Below are 18,727 nucleotides of genomic sequence, written 5' to 3'. Positions count from 1 at the left end.
CTTGTGTTGTAATTATGTGTTTGTGTACGGTTTATTAAGTCCTTATTATTTAAAATGTAAACAGATAAATCAAACAAATATAAATAACCTATTTTAAGAATCCCTTGGTTAATGAAAACAGGTTTACAATGATCGAGATATTCAGCTTTACCAACAATTCTAACAGTTTTCTTTTGAAGCACCAGTATTTCCTGAACTCTAGCAATATTTCCCCACGGTATTAATCCATATCTCACAATTGACCAAAAGTAGCCAAAATATGCAGTCCGAACATAATTTTCACTAATGCCCTACTTTTTACTCACAAAAACATGCTTCTGACAATTAGCAGATGTAATTAGAACTGCAACAATTTGTTTATAAAATTGCAGAAGGATGGCAGTGTAGTTCACTAACGCTTGAGGTATAGCTTGTGTTGATCAAGTTTTTAAACTATAACTATTTCTTAAAGACGTATTAGCTAGTGATTTAATATTTTAAATGAAGCTCATGGATAATGTTATTTATTTCAAATCTTAAACCTTTTTGCTGTTTTGAAAAGGTGTACTCTATTTAAAAATTATCATGTTGCAATTTCGATTGTAACAGCATTATGCACAAAATTAATTATCCACTAAAATAATGTGTATTAACAGTTTAAAATAACAGTATTGATGTAGGCCCTTCGTTGGCAGCGCCATTTTGATGTGTGCCCCAGGTTGGGTGCGGTAATTTTGATGAGAGTCCCAGGTTGTAGCGCCAATTTGATGTGTGTCACCCCCCACGTTGACTGCTGTAATTTGCTGAAAGCCCTTTACCTTGACTGCGTCAATTTGCTGCGGATCCCCTCCACGTGGTTGTGTCAATTTATTGTGAGTGTTGTTGACTCACCATGTAATTGTACGCCCTTTTTGTCACCAGTGGCACGTTGTTTGTACCATGTTGCTCATCATGGTATTGGTCGCCATCTTGCCCCCAATGCTAGCTGCATTCCCTTGGTACTGCTTAAAACTTATTAAATTTGAATGTCTGTGGTGTTATCACCAACAAGTCTGTGTGTATCTCAGGTTTTAAAATATGTTAAGTAGTGATTAAAAAATTTAATATCACTCCATCACACTTTTTATAAAGGGGATATTCAAAGAAAAGTCAAACCAAGTGACCATGAGATTAAATTTATTCCATGTCACACTCTCAATACATATTATAATTTCACTCACCTTTGCAATGCTTTGATAATTTAAAAGTCTAAAATAATATCCCATCCTTCATTAAAATTCCAATTACACTATACAACAGATCACTACTATCCCAGGAGAATCAACACAACCTCCTTGCTTCAAGTCTGGTGAGAGAAGACCCGAATCTCCGTATAAAACTACGGATACCGACTCAAAACAATACTCACTCCCCCCTCTCTCGTTCAAATCAGCGTCTTCACGAATAAATATAATTTGATTCTTTTCTTATAATTGTCAAAATTTATCACGTTTAACTATAATTAATCAATTTAAAGTCTTTCTATTTTCTTTTTATTATTTTTTCAAAGCTTTTTATTTAAATTTTAACAACATGTGCTTTATGACGTCATCAATATACAAGTCATTCATCCCAAAATTGGCTTTTCTGCGTAATTCTATTTAGTGTTTTTGTAAACATGAATTTTGTTTATGTTTACTTCATTTTAATTGATCAAATCTTTTCCTGTATAAAGTTCAATAAATTTCTTCGTTTATTAGTTAAATAAACTTCAATTCCGGCAACATTGTGATTCACTGACGTCACAGTCTGCCGATTCATTGACGTCACAGTCTGCCAATTCCCCGCGAATATTCAAATGTCGTAATTTGACCTGTTACACAACCCCCAAATATAAATTGATCACATATTTGTTATCAATTTATATTTCTCCTCCAATTAAATCTTTTAAATTTTTGTTCAATTAAGCTATTATTTAAATTTTCTAGATAATTTTGTTAACACCTATAAAAGTATTCATTTAAAAGAAAGTAAAATATCAAAGCAAATGCTTACAATCATATTACACAAATTACAATGTATTAAATGTTTACACAAATTACAGTGTACATATAAAATCAATTACACAAATTTCAATGAATATAATTAACTATACAAATATCAATGAATATATAAATCAGCTACACAAATTACAATTAATATTAAATTGATTACACAAATTACAGTGTACATATAAATCAATTACACAAAATTACAATTAATACAAATATCAATGAATATATATATATATATATATATATATATATATATATATATATATATATATAAGAACAGTACTAAAGTTTTAAATATTTTAAAATTGAATACATGTAACCTCTATATGTTTTGAATATAATGTTTTAACGTGTCCATTTCACATAACATAATGTTCAATACAAGTTAACTCTATTAGATTATACACTCACAAGTTATAATAATACACAAAAAACCTTATAAAAATCCTAAATATATTCTTACTGATAAACAATATTGTAATTATCCTTTATATTGTCATCTCCTACCGGAAACATATTACATACACTATATACTATATTACATTATCCTTGTCACATCTTATTCTAAATATTTATACAACCCTATACTAATCTGACTATTATTGTCAGTTTTTTGGTTTCAAATGAATTTGATATTTTTTATTGTTTTATCTGACCGTTAAGGTCAGATATTTTTATGTCAGCCCGTTTTTAGAAAAGGTTTATTTGTCATTATTATGACGGGGCATAGGCTGACTACATGGGAGCCTACAATATTTTAAAAGAAAAACTGGCTTATTCCCCTCAAGGTTAAATTTTGACAGGTAAAAAAAAATATTTATATAATTGGAGGGGTTATTCTTTTATTGGGCACATTTCATTAAAGAGAAGGTCACAAGTTTTATTTCATAAGCATGTATTGTTTTTCTATGTGCTTCTCTGTACACTCATCCATCCACACAAGCCAGTTTATAGACCATGTTTTAAAAATTTCTTAAATAAAATGGTCTCATTCAGCATCAGTATGGTCATTCACACTTGAAGAGTTTTCATACTCTTATTCTATGAACCTCTTTAGTTCCCTTACATTACGGATCCCAAAGAATTCATTATTGTCTATTCTGGTTAATGCATATGCATTTTCCTCTTTTAATGCCTGCGATTACATATGGTCCTTCATAAAGTAAGAAATATTTTTTAATCTTCTTATCTAATGCATTTGATAAAATATGGTTTTTTTACTAATACTTTGTCACCTATTCTATACTTAATTGGATTTAATTTCTCATCATGTCTTTTATTCCTTTTTTCTGCCTTACTTATTAAGTTTTCTCTTACCATTCTAATTTTATTCAAATGATTAAATTTACATTCAATTGGAAATTATTTACTTAGAAAATTATCAGATCTTCTTCCAAACATTTATTCATATGGTATTGCTTCAATGGTGTCCTGTACTGAATTGTTTAACACCTGTTCAGCAAATAACAGAATGTCAGGCCATTTGAGTGTGTCTTTTATGACAATATATCCTACAAATTTTATTTACTTCTTTATTTGTTCTTTCCACTATTGAACTTTGTGGATGATAAGGTGTACTGTGATAAACTTTGATATTTAAGTTATTAAGAGTTGTGTTCCACAAATTTGAATTAAAACATGGACCATTGTCGCTGACTATTGCTTTCATTTTTCCTACTTGAGGTATAAACTCTTTAGTTACTTTACTTAATACACTTCTACTGTTTGGTTTCTTTATGGCATATAATTTCACAAATTTTTGAAAAAACTACCATTGTTAATATGTATTGTACATTTCCTCTTCCCTTTGGTAATGGACCTATCAAATCTATTGACACCAAGTCTAGCACATTCTGAGATATTATATTCATTTGTCTACCTTCTTGTCTTACATTCCCATGTTTACTCTTTTGGCACAATATACACTTTTTTAACTGTTCCTTTACACTTCTTTCCATATTCTTAAAAATACAATACTCTTTAAGTATATTAAATATTTTATGACCTCCTAAAATGTCCATATTTTAAATGTGTAAAATTAACTAAATCCTTTTTTAATACCCTTCTGGAATACATACTTTCCATACATCACTATTTTCATCCTTTCTCTTAAAAATTATTCCTCTATACTCCATAAATATTTTTTATTTATTTTTCCATAATGAACTCCTTTGGCTGTCATTTAAGATATTTTTTATATTTCTCAAATACTCATCCTGTTCTTGTTTTTTTATCTAGATTCTTTAATATTTCCTTTATCTCACTATCTTTAAAACCTAAATCAATTTTTGTTGTACAAAAACCTTGATACTGTATTTTTCTAACTGAATTTCTGACTATCCTTTTGTGTAATCCTTGACAGTATGTCTGCTGGAATTGTTCTCTTTCCTTTCAACAAATTCTATTTCAAGATTAAACTCTTGTATTGCTAAAGCCCATCTCAACAATCTACCATTTGTTAATTTACAACTTTTTTAAGAATGTCAATGCTTTATGATCTGTTCTCACTATCACTCTGGGATGTCCTATTAAATATGATCTAAATTTTTTGCAAGTTTTTATACTACAGCTAACAGTTCCTTTTCTGTGATCGTGTAAAATTTTTGCGCTTGTGTTAAAGCCTTGCTATAAATGATATCACCTGTTCCTCATTGATTTCATCTAACTGATATAATATTCCACTAATGTTAAGGTCACTTGCATCTGTATTTAAATAAAATGGTTTGTTAAAAATCTGGATGTTTTAAAATGACTGCATTTAAAAATTCTGTTTTAATTTGTCCAAATGCCTTTTCTTCTTTTTCTGTCCACTTCCATTCTATTTTTATTACTCAATAAATGATTTAACTGTCCTATTAAATAGCCATAATGTCTTTGAAACTTTGCATAATACAAACATAATCCATTAAACATTTGTAGTTCTTTTATGTTTGTAGGTCGTTTAAAATTCACTATCTGTTCAATTTTATTTTTATCTATTTTAATTCCTTCAGCTGAAATAATGTATCCTAAATAATTTATCTCTTTTCTTAAAAAATTGTGGATTTTTTTAATTTGACTGTTATTCCTCCTTCTTTTAATCTACTTAAGACCTGGTCTACATGTTTTAAATGTTCTTCATATGTGTTTGAAGTGATTAATATATCATTCCACATAATGTAGTTACAAATTCTGTCCAAGTCATGACCTAATACTTTGTTTAACCCTTTAATGAACAACGCCAGTACTAACATTCAAACCATATGGTAGTCTTTTATATTGTAAATTCCTCCCTTCGAAGACAAAACGCTACATATTTTCTGGACTCTTTACTTAATTGTGTTTGTAGAAATCCCTGTGATAAATCTAATGATGTCATATATTTGACTCCTATAAAACTTTTTTTAATACATCATCTATGTTTATAGGTGATTCCCTATCTGGTATTATGTGTTGATTCAAATTCCTACTATCTAGACATATTCTCAATGACAGATCCTTTTTAACTACACACACCAATGGGTTAGAATATGGACTATCAGACTCCTCTATTATGTCTCCTTTCAACATATTTTCTATTTCCTTTCTTACACCTTCCATCTTTGAATAAGGTATTGGATAGGATCTTCCTACAAATGGCTTTTCATTTGTTATATTAATTTGGCCTCATAATTCTTTATACAACCTGGTTCATTTGAAAAAAATATCTTTATTTTTTCATCAGTATACTTTTTAATTTATTTAAATCTTCATTTTCCTTTACTTCACAATGTACTAATATTTCTAAAACCTGTTTATCCTTCTCATCATTAACTTTGTCCTTTCATATTTTCTGTATGTGTTTTACATAGAAATTCTATGTTGTTCCAAGAATTTTTCAGCTCATCTTCACTTACCAATGTATTTATGGAATTGCACCTAATTAACTTTATACCATTGACTATATCTTCTGATTCACTGTTTGATTCAGTAAATTCAACATTTAATACTTCTTTATCTACCTCCAACTTTATCTTACCATGTTCAAAGTAAATTTTTGAATTGTGTTCTCTTAAGAAGTCACATCCTAGTATTATTCCCAAGTTCACTGCTTTTAACTACTAGAAAATTTATTTGAAATAATTTATTCTCTATTTCCACCTCTATCATGACCTGTTTATCAATCTTTTTACTTCTAATACCTGTTACTCCTATTATATTTAAATTTGTTACCGGCAGCTCTAAAATTTCAAGTATACTTCTTTTCTTTTTATCTCATTATAATACTTTTCTGACATTATTGTCGCCTGGCTTCCTGAATCTATTATCATGTGATACTCCTCTTTATTTATTTTTCCAAGTATCTCAGGTAGTGCTTCTGCTACTGGTTTTATGGGAATTTTATTATAATTATCTTCATTGGTCAATTCATCAAAGATGTCATTTTCTGGTATAAAAGCTGTATTCACCCCTAGTCTTAGTCCGGATTTTTTCTTATCTGATCTTATAAGATTTCTAAGCTCATTTGCTAGAATTGTTAGACCCTCTTTATTCAGATGTATTAAATCTTCACACCATTTTCCTTTATAAAATATTTCCTTTTCATATGATTTCACATTACAGTCTGTACTAATCATAGTTATCATAATACTTCTCTGCCACTTCTAAAACTGTAACTTTTTCATTATTTTCTTTACTTTTTATATGTTCATTTATTCTCTCAAGTTTATTTAAAATGATATGTCAATTCTCTCACCTAACTTTGGTATGGGTGGAATTGTTACCAAGATTATTTTATCAGCTTTCTCCAGTAAAACCTCTACTAGTTTGTCATAATCATTACAAATGTTTTTTACTTCTTTATCCCTTAATAAATCATTTGTACCTATCATTACTATTAGCTGTTTTTCTAAATTATTTGTATGTTTTAGCTCTCTGGTTAACTGTTCAATTATCTGACCTCCTATGCATAAGTTAATTCTCTTTCCTCCTTTCTCTCTATATTCACCTCTTAAATTCATTATTTTCTCCCCAAATCTCCTAAGTTGAGAATCTCCTATCATTTGGTATCCCCTCAAAATTAGGTTCCTTTTTCTCAATCGTTTTCCTTCATTCTAGCCTGTCCTACCCAATTTGTTTTCCATCCTGTTTTCCTCTAGTCATCTATTACCTCTCATACTTCCTCTTCCCCTTGTATATTCATATTGATCTTCTGATGCCTCGTTTCGTTGTTTTCATACCTTTCTTTCTCCTTTCCATAATCATTTGTATCTCTACCCCCTATTATTACTTTGTCTTCTCCTATCATTCTCAAACTCTACTCTCTCCCTATTATATATGTCCCTATTGTAGTATGAGCCTACTCTAGTCAAATTATTTCCTCTAATATTCCCTCTAACTTGTGTCCCTCTATATGGTGTATCTCTATGTCCTAAATTCTTGTATTGATTTACATTTTTATTGAGTGTTGTGTCATTTCTCATATCAAATGATCTGTCATAACTTCTATATGTGTCACTATTCAGTATATTAAGTTTGATTCAACAGATTTTGTAGATCTTCTGATCTTTCAACATTTTGGGCTGCCAGAAATTGCACTACTTATGGTTCTAGGAACATGTTTGCTTATATATGCTAGGAATGTTCCCATGTCAATTTCTAGTTTCTAAATACTGGCTTTTATTATAAAATTCCAATACATAGGTTACTAGATTATCAAATCCAACCCTGTATGTACCGTTTACCCAGTAGTTCTTTTTCAAATTTTTTTCTGTTCTCCTATGGACCAATATTTCCCTTTAAAACTCCTCCTATAAAATTGTTCAAAGTTTTTCCAATTATTTATATGCTGTCGTCCCCACTTTCCTGCTTCATTTTTCATATATTTTAAAATTATCAATACCTGGAAGTCCCATCCTTCTCCATTTTTCTCTCTATATATTTTTTACAAGCTTCCAAAAATTCCATAGGATGTACATTATTTTTTATTGGGATCAAATTCCAATAAGAATATTTCTGTGTTTGCTGGTTGGCTTATCCTCATACCCACCATGTTTTGATTTCTCATCATATTCTCTAGTTGTGTTTGTTTGTTTTCTAATTTACCTAAAGTTTCATCCCAATCTCTTATTAAGGGTTTTTTCTACCCTATTTCCCATGTCCTCTATTTCCTGTAAACTACTGCCCGTTACTGACTTGTTTTTCTACATCCCTACTCGCCTTAACCATTTTCTGTATCCTGGTCAATTTCTAAGTTAGCTCTGTCCCTATCTACCCTACCCATTTAATTCATCTAATCTTGTTTTAAATCTCTTATTTATCTTTTCTAATCTTTGATCTATTTTCTTTCTTTTTATCATCCTCAATGTGTACAAACCTTTTCTCAATTTCCCTCATATCTTCTTCTCTTTTATCCTTTAATTTCTTTATCTCCGTAGTAATCTCTCCTCTAACCTGACTTTTAAGTTTACTCCTCTCACCTTTGTTTTTCTCAGCTTGTTCGCTTTATTTCAAGTCTGACCCCCTCCTCCAAGTTCTTTAAGTCTTTATTTATCTCTACTCTCATAGCCTCCGTAATCTCTACTATTTTATTGTTTAACTCACCTCTCATCTGTTCCATGTTCGTTTTAACTGCTCATTACTTCTTTGAATTTCTGTTTTTTAGTTCCTTATTATTTCTGATCTATTTTATAATTCAGATCCCTTAATTCCTCATTATTTTTCTTAACTCTCATTATTTTTATCCAATCTTTTCATCCAAGTCTCCTTCCTTAATTCCTCATTATTTTTCTTTAACTCCTCATTATTTTTCTTCAACTCCTCATTATTTTTATCCACCTTTTTCATTCAGACTATTCATCATAGTCCTCATGAATGCAATAAGACCTTCATCCTATCAACTCCTACTGGTCTACTGACTCTGCTAACCTCATTTTCTAATGAATTTCTGTCATCTGTTGTCGACACCTCATGTTCTACTGTATTAGGGGATGACCAACCTAAAAAACCCTGTATCTCCTGAGCTATGAAGATCTATTTCTACTGGTCTAAATATTGGTGCGGGCCCTTCATTATTTTGTTCGCCTTCCATTTTGTAGCCTATGTTTAATTTGAAAATTTCTATTATTAATTTTAGGCCTAATATTTGTTTTACTAGCCTACCAGGAACATTTTACCAATTTATATTATAACTAGGTTGTTCAAAGTTATCAAACTTATAGACTAACAATAATTTGTCATACTTCTTCTAGACACACACACCTGAAAATACAATTATATAAAAACAGTGATTTTTCACTTAGTCTAAAATATACCTACCACTATCCTACTTTAAATTAGTTGTGGAAGTTGGAGCCCTCCAGTTGGTGCGCCAATTTGATGTAGGCCCTTCGTTGGCAGCGCCATTTTGATGTGTGCCCCAGGTTGGGTGCGGTAATTTTGATGAGAGTCCCAGGTTGTAGCGCCAATTTGATGTGTGTCATCCCCACGTTGACCTGCTGTAATTTGCTGAAAAGCCCTTTACCTTGACTGCGTCAATTTGCTGCGGATCCCCTCCACATGGTTGTGTCAATTTATTGTGAGTGTTGTTGACTCACCATGTAGTTGTACGCCTTTTTGTCACCAGTGGCACGTTGTTTGTACCATGTTGCTCATCATGGTATTGGTCGCCATCTTGCCCAATGCTAGCTGCATTCCCTTGGTACTGCTTAAAACTTATTAAATTTGAATGTCTGTGGTGTTATCACCAACAACAAGTCTGTGTGTATCTCAGGTTTTAAAAATATGTTAAGTAGTGATTAAAAAAAATTTAATATCACTCCATCACACTTTTTTATAAAGGGGCATATTCAAAGAAAAAGTCAAACCAAGTGACCATGAGATTAATTTATTCCATGTCACACTCTCAATACATATTATAATTTCTCTCACCTTGCAATGCTTTGATAATTTAAAAGTCTAAAATAATATCCCATCCTTCATTAAAATTCCAATACACTATACAACAGATCACTACTATCCCAGGAGAATCAACACAACCTCCTTGCTTCAAGTCTGGTGAGAGAAGACCGAATCTCCGTATAAAACTACGGATACCGACTCAAAACAAAATACTCATCCCCTCTCTCGTTCAAATCAGCGTCTTCACGAATAAATATAATTTGATTCTTTTCTTATAATTGTCGAAATTTATCACGTTTTACTATAATTAATCAATTTAAGTCTTTCTATTTTCTTTTTATTATTTTTTCAAAGCTTTTTATTTAAATTTTTTTAGCAACATGTGCTTTATGACGTCATCAATAAACAAGTCATTCATCCCAAAATTGGCTTTTCTGCGTAATTCTATTTAGTGTTTTTGTAAAACATGAATTTTGTTTATGTTTACTTCATTTTAATTGATCAAATCTTTTCCCGTATAAAGTTCAATAAATTTCTTCGTTATTAGTTAAATAAACTTCAATTCCGACAACATGTGATTCACTGACGTCACAGTCTGCCGATTCATTGACGTCACAGTCTGCCAATTCCCCGCGAATATTCAAATGTCGTAATTTGACCTGTTACAGTATTTTAAAATGTTATTTTTCAGTACTTTGAGAAAAGCAAATATCTGGATCCGGAACAAAATTGTAAATGACTTTATCGGAGAACTTTGTCTGACGTTTGTACACAGAAATTTTGTAAGAAACAATAAAGGGTGTTTGTTGTCTCCAAGTCTGTTTACCACAGAAAATAGAGGGGTTATCATTATTGTTTATGTAATCTGGGAAACAATAAATTGTTACTGGCACTTAGCTTTAAATTTCTACTTTTAAGATACCCTTTCTTATTTTCTGTAAGTCTCCGGTCGAATTCTGTTGTGTGCTACCAACTCATAGACCTTTTTCCGTTGAAAATGACCATGTTCTAAAATGAACTTATTCTATAAAAAAAAACCAATGATATTCTGAAATATAAACACTGAAAGCCGTACCAATGGATTTTCTTAGCTTATATATCTTGGAAGTGCAACAAAAAAATGGACTTACACATCACAGCCGCTCCAACTCCTGTACGCAGGTTAGGTCACTTAGTTTAGTTATTATAAGTTATAATAAATATCTTAACTTTTTCAGAATCTAATGAAGTTAGTGTGTAACTCATCAGAGGAAAGATAATTGGTGGGCAAATTTGACCTATAGACAATGTAATTAAATATTGCCATATATACAAAAGAAGTTTAAGCTCCTCATGTGTTTCATTTCACAGGGTTTATATACTCCCTCCTCTCCCCCTCCATGTTACTGCTTGCTCCTCTCTACAAAGATTTCAGGGCACCCAAGCGAAATATATATTCACACTGCTATATAAAAAATTCAACAGTGATGTTGTTAGTACAGGTTTCAAGTCACCTGTAGCATGGTGTCATGACTGTTATAAGCTAAATCTGGATAAATGAGATTGTACTGTTTACTGTAGTTTCACCTCATACTATATCAGTATTGTGTTTTATTCTCTTCAATAATGGGACGAGCTCCTCATGTATCACCTGGATGGTGTGATCACAAGTCGCGGAGAGAAAGAGTGGGAGCAGTTCCGACAAACTCCGAATATGCGGCTGTTGGCGACCTAAGTTCGGAACGGTTCTGATTTCTATTATCTATTATGAATTAATGAGTTGTTTTATATCCGAACATATCTGCAAAACATAGAAATTATATAGAACGTATACTACATTAATGTTTATTATCGATTTAATTATATTAATATTGAACTTTCTTTATAACTCCAAACACTTGACAAATCGTGAGATGGTGCACAACGAATAAAGTGTCATAATTTCATCATATTTTGCATATAGGCTTAAAACAACTGTAATTTTTTTGTTTTATTGGAAAGCTATTAAAATTAATAGGGCAAAAGCAACATATTATAACATAGAATCCTTAAAGGGTAATAAATTAATTAATAATTACGCTACAAAAGCTGTAATAAAGAGTTATCACAGTAGATGTGTTAAGAACTAGGAACAAGTGGATTAAAAAAAGAAACTTGTGAGCAAATGATCAACAAAAATATAATTATAGAAATATGAAAAAATCAATCACAACTACCTCACTTACCAAATAATATAATGTTACAAACAAATGTTATTGGTTTACATTTTAAAATACAAAAGATTTAATTAAAAAGCTCAATTTAATGGTTGGTTTTGTATTTTAGAGTCCCTTAATATCATTATTTAACTACTATGCTAAGAACACAAGTCTTGAATATTTTGAAAAGTTTAAATGTTTGCATGCATGAATAAAAAATTGCATGCACAATCAAATTTTAGTGAATAATCAAATTAAAAAATTATAATTAGCTTGAGAAATTCACTTGTAAACAAACAAATTTCTAAATTTTGTGAGTAGGGCTCTTTTTAACCTCCCGGATGTTTAATCCACCCTTGAATTTCCAATCTCCATTTAAGAATACTGTTTTTGGAAATGATTTCCTGGATTGCTCTGCTGGTATTATCTAGAACTATATCATGCTCTTTCTTCCTGTGATTTTTTATTAGATGTTTATATATAATGCCATGGTGTAACAACAATTTAAATGATTAAAATGTAAAAATCAAATGATAAAATAAAAAATAACAATTGTACCTTATTTTGTTACATTATAACGAACTTAATTTTCCTGCCCGAATATTCACGAAACATTCTAGTAACTAGTGATATTAATGCGCTTTGACGTCACGTTACAGTGAATACTCACATGCATGCAGATCATATCACTGGTACTGGAGTACTCAAGAAGATGCTACCAGGCTGTAAAAGTCTCATCTCCCGCTGCAGTGGTGCCATGGCAGATGTGTATGTGGACCCCTGTGATAATGTGCAATTCGGCAGCCATTGCCTATCAGTTCGAAGTACTCCTGGCCATACCAGCGGTAGGCATATAATACTTAGTCTTTATCACTATTGTAGTGGAATGTTCATGGACATCCAGTCTCATGATCTATTGCACAGAGTACACGATGAAAGTAGTGGATTTTGATGAATCGGTGGCAATCGTGTTTTGTCAGAACCGGAGCTGGATATAATGCAAGATCCGGTGAAAATGGTAGTCACAACAGCGCTCAGTCAGGCTTTGCGTAATTTGTTCACGTAATCCGTGTTACTACCTACTGCACCATAATGAATTATTTTTACATTAAGAGTTTTGGAAGTAATAGTTTGCAGTGTAGTTTTTATGTGTCAAGTTGACAAAACGTTTGCATTTCAAAGGTTAGATTAACCCATTGTGGATCACTGACGAGCTGGGCTCGTCACGCAGCGGCCGGGCCTAACGGCACGATGACGAGCTCTGGTCGCAAAAGCAATCTGCTTTTAAGTTTCCCTCCAAATAGTTCTATTAATGTCTGATAGATCGGGCGATCGTCTTCACTTGTCAACTAAGAGTGTTTAACAGCGGTCTACATTTAGAGTTTTCAAAAGTTTTATAAATATCCTACCGATCGCAATTGTATGTCGAAGTTGAAAAATTATTCATATGAGTTTACTCTCTGCTTTTTAGCGCTGCTGATTGGGTGTTTACCTCAGTTGTAATTATAATACTTATGAGGTTAATGACACAGAACTAAATGACGCAGACGTACATGTTGGTGGGTTTAGTCTAGACAATGGCCCGGATGTTGTAATCACTTCGCCCGAGCCGCTTTATTTAGACTATGATTCAGACATCATCTCTGCCACTCCGGAACCTTGCTCGCGTGTTATCGTTCCTACACCATGGATACCCCAGTAGGCCCATGTTCCATCTGAACGAATACCTTTACAGCTAAACTTTCTAGTATACAATAGCGAGCGATATGATGTGGTGCACCATTGCTGTTCGTGCGGCCGCTGACCGTAAATTAATTCGTGGTCGCTGGTGCCCGCGCGCGCTAAAACAATACAATCCGCAATGGGTTAATACTGTTAGTTTATCGATCTGGCACAGTGCTGTGAGGGGGTTCTTCCTCCACCCACAGTTGACTCTTACCTCAAATGTCTGTCTCTTTAGTTTTTTATGTACTCAGCTCCAGCATTCAACTCATCCATTTTTCTTTTTAATGACGGCTAATTTTTTTAAATTGAATTACAAATAATTTTTTTTAATTTGAGTTGTTACATTGATTTGTTGGTTGCAAAGAGATTGTTAAATTTTTTAGATGGATAACAATCTCTTTTGCGTATGGTTTGCAATGCATACAATATATACGAGTATACATGTGTTATGTCAATAGGATGTGTCACATATGTGTGTGAGAGTCAAGGTCTGGTGTTCACCGGAGATACTCTGCTGATACGAGGCTGTGGCCGCACAGACTTCCAAGAGGGTGATGCAGCAACTCTTTACAACTCTGTACATACTCAGATATTTACCCTTCCTGACAACTTCAAAATTTATCCTGCTCATGACTACAAAGGTAAGTGTACAACCAGTGTTTGTTGAACTTGTGGTATCTTGCACTTATGTATATGATATATTTTATATGAATGAATTAATTGATTTATTTCCTAAATATATGTACAATATTACAATCCAAAACTGTACTATGATTTCCACAATTATGTATGATCAGATTTCCTAAGACATAATCCGATTGAGGATTCAAAGAGATTGGCATAAATTTTGTTTTAGTTATATTTAAGAAAGGACATTCTGATCAAACCACTTTTTCAGTAACATTAAGTCATTTAATGCTTCTCGTTCTCACATCCGCCCATATATTTCCTTTCAGAAAAATAAGTGTGTCGTCGGCAAATAATGTTATTTTTCCGTTTAAATTTAGCTTGGCAATATTGTTTAGCTGAGATTGCATTATTTAATTCTTTATTTTAAATCAAACAATGCATTCCGAAATACTCCTGTTGTCTCTAAACCCATACTACTGACACTGAGAAAGTACATTGTTTACGCTGGAAAAAGTGTACGAGCTGTTCCTTAACTACCTTCTTCAGTACCTTAGCAAAGACACTCAAGAGGGATATCGGACGGAAGTTGTTTTTATCAGTAAAGCTGTTTGACTTGTGCAAAGGGTACACTTTTAGCTAACTTATCAGGGAATACTCCCTGGGTAATACTTAAATTGATCAAGTATAGCAGTGGTTTCATAAAAGTGCTTAAATTGTCCTTGAGGACCCGTGCAGAAATGCCATCATGACCCAGGGCAGAGCCTCCACGTAAATTTTTCACGTGCCGTATTATGCTCCAGTTCTGTCACCGTACGTAATGTAAATGTCGCATCCAGTCTATAGTCGCTATCGCTCACCACTAGGTCCCCCACCGGGTTTAATTGTATCGGCTAACGATTTCCCAACAGACGCAAAATAATTATTGAAATTCATTTGCTACTTGAGTAATTTTATCGTTAGTAATGTTTGAATTTGTCAGCAGAAACTTTCATATTGGAAATGTGTCCCTGGTTTGCACCCTACCCGCCAATTCATTTACCATTCCCCAAAACATTTTAGAGTCTTTTCTGTTTTCAGTAATTTTTAGAACGATAATATTCTCTCTTAGCATGTTTAATGAAGTGCTTAGAGTTTGTCTATAGTTGTGGTAATAATGTTTTAATGACACATTAAAAGGTTGTTTTTTAATTCTTTTACTTAGCTTATCTCTCGCTCTTATTGAACAAATCAATCCCGCAGATATCCAAGGCTTAAGTTTCTTAGATCTAGTAGATATTTATTACTTAACTTTGTGGCATTCTCGATTGATTTCTGTACTATATCGTTAAATAGTGTGGAACAAGTATTGACCTCCAAGGACTCAAGTACGGGTTCCCAGTGGGTGCGTGTCAGGTTGTCAGCAAGTAACATTCGGTCTACGTACGTAGCTGTATCAGTCTGTGTCTTGTTAGTGGCAGTAGGTCCGGTTATAGTCAAAACAGTACTGTAATGATCTGTGAGGCTTGTCTCAACCACAGCTGCTCTAACTCTACTCATATCTCTATATCGTACAAAAATGTGAATCAAGACAAGACTGAGTGTTTTCAGTTACTCTTGTAGGTTTGTCTACACATTTCACAAGTCCCGTCCCAAGTAAACAATTCTTGTATTTATCCGTCAGGGCTTCGTTCTTAAGCAAGTCTATGTTTATGTCTCCTATCAATACACACATTTTGTTTCTAAACGTTCTCGAATAATAATTTTTCTAACTCATCTATAAATAAGTGTAAAATTGCTATCAAAAGTTCTGTAAAGTGCAAGTATGTTGAACTGTTTCTCCTAAATAAATAAAATCTAAACTAATTCCAAACACATCCCCCAACGTAATCTGCGTGGCAGTGGCAGTCAATCGCTTGTTTACATAAAGTATTGTCCCGTCATTCCGGTTCCGTTGCTTATCTGTCAAGTAAATGTCAAAGCCATCAATGCTCACCCCCTCCAACCCATCACTCAGCCAACACTCAGTCATAAATTAATATATCCAGATTAAAGTTCAAATGGCTTAAATAAATCATCAGTTCATCTATATTTTTGAATAACTCCTAATATTACAGTGATATATTTTTAGTTTGTCGTGACCATTGTTGCTACTGTACAAAATTATTGAGAAGTGAAAACATCTGAGATTTGTATGCATGAGTTTAGCCCACAAAGCCCACCTGCCCAGTGAAACAGTACTAAATTTAATTTAATAGTCATGTTTATGTTTTAAGTTATAACCACTATAATAATAAAAAGAACTATATAGGCAGAGTATCAATACAAAAAAGTTCTAAAAAACGTATAATCCAATTATTAAACACTATAACAAGAGAATAAGAACTGAATCGATAAATTTTGTGCGCATAGTCTTCTGCTAAGCTCACTATACAATCACTATTTTAGTGTACGATAAAAATTATAAACCTTGAAATAAATTATTTAATCTTAATATTATCTCTAATCTGGTATTTAACATATGTGTTTATGACAATTAATATAAACACAACTGGGTTACGAACTAAAATCAAGTTTAGCTTAAGAGTATTCTACATATATCAATGTACATTAAATGAGCATCATAATGAAACCCTTTATCGTAAAAAGAAAATTTAACAATATTCTTAAATATTAAAAATTGAAAGAAAACAAATTAAAATATGCATTCCTAACTTTATTTATGAAACAAACATAAAAGAGTCCTATATTTTACTTGCATAGTCATAAGCTAAACTATAACATTCTTATTTTTAATGTATGATTAAAATTATGTACTTTATCAATTAAAACTAGCCCCCTTACAATTTTTGTTGAGTTTATATTCATTACTATACTTAAGTTCGTTCTTTTGTAACCACACACGCACGCACGCACACGCATGTACGCACGCACATAAACACACACAAGCATGCGTGTGTGCATATACAAGCATGCAACTACATACATACATACACACATACATCATAAAACTTGATTGGGCTCAGGCAATAATCCTCAAAAGAATGATTTTCCTTCATTATTACATGCAAAAAAAGAAAAACTTAACTAAATGCTGTTTTATTACCATTTTAAAACATTGTTTACCTATGTATATAAATTAGAAATAACAAAAATATTTGTACTGAAACTTGAAAATAAAACTATATTAACTTTACTTTAACAAATCAAATACAAGTATGTTACTTACGAAAATAAAATAATGATCTTCAAAATTAACAAGATTCTGTTAATGAAGGTGTCGAGATCATCAAGGGTTGACACTCTCTAGCGTTATCACCTTCCCGGCACTTTACAAGAACTTTTCCGTTGATGTAACCAGTGAAATACAGCTCCCTTTCACGTAAAAGTCTCCTGGCGCTTTTTTCTCAGCGTTAGGTGTACATTAATGTAGATTCTGCTTGGCGGTAACGCAGCTGCGATATCTGTCAACTGTACGTTGTTCTTCCTTGAAGCCGCGAACCATTCGTCTCTTACACTTCGAGAAATGAAATGTATTATAATTTGAGGTGGACCTGCTTTTTTTTAATACAGCCTCAATCGATGCGCAGAGAAATGTCTTCCCTCTTAAATTGCACTCCAAGTTTTGAGGAAACTTTATTTAAAACTTCGTAGATGTCTTCAGCTGGTGTAAGAAGGTAAACCCTGTATTTCGATATTGGTTCTCCGAGAATATTGATCCGCATCCAAAACTCGAAGCCGCAGGTTCTCGTACCTCTCCGCTCAGTCGGTCCTGTTCATGCTCCAACCCGTCGCATCTTGCCTTCAACTTGCACTGTTCTTCTTCCAAGTTGTTAACTTTGACATTAAGTTCTTTTATTTCATCGCACAGCTTGTTAACAGTTTGTTCAATACGTCCCATTTTGGCGTCGACGTTGGAAATAATTTCGGTTTTCGTTACATTTAGGGCCTCAAGAATGGATTTTTCTTAAGGCAACACACATTCTTTGTTAGTTATATACATATATCTACATATAACCATATTTCTCTTGGTCCATGGAACAATATACTATAATTCTTAGTGGGAGTTTTTAAATACTCGTGCATATTAAAAAAAAATTAATTTTATAATTGATATTTAAATATTACACTGTTCTGTTCAGTTGACTACTCTTCATACACAGTCATAATCATAAAGAGTATTATTCACGAACATAAGCTATTTGTAATGTTTGTGTATTTTTTTATAATAGGAATTAGCAAGTTGACTGTGGTATAATATACATTTTAATTTAATTTTGTTTACTTTTGAGAAGTCTAGCTAGGATGTTTTTATACCTAAAAATCTATTGAATTCAGTGGTTGATTCAT

General features: G+C 32.3%; 1 protein-coding gene across 1 annotated transcript in view; it reads left to right on the top strand.

Moving 5' to 3' along the window:
- Positions 1-18,727, top strand: part of LOC124356783 (persulfide dioxygenase ETHE1, mitochondrial-like) — a 33,180-nt gene that overhangs the window by 10,823 nt on the left and 3,630 nt on the right. The window contains exons 3-4 of the mRNA XM_046807988.1: positions 12,706-12,891; positions 14,230-14,412. Coding sequence (XP_046663944.1) covers positions 12,706-12,891; positions 14,230-14,412 — 369 coding nt within the window. The remainder of the gene's footprint in view (positions 1-12,705; positions 12,892-14,229; positions 14,413-18,727) is intronic.

This window comes from Homalodisca vitripennis, chromosome 3 (assembly GCF_021130785.1).
Source record: "Homalodisca vitripennis isolate AUS2020 chromosome 3, UT_GWSS_2.1, whole genome shotgun sequence".
NCBI lineage: Eukaryota > Metazoa > Arthropoda > Insecta > Hemiptera > Cicadellidae > Homalodisca > Homalodisca vitripennis.
Note: the sequence above shows the minus strand (reverse complement) of the source record. Positions and strands in the feature narration are given on the sequence as shown.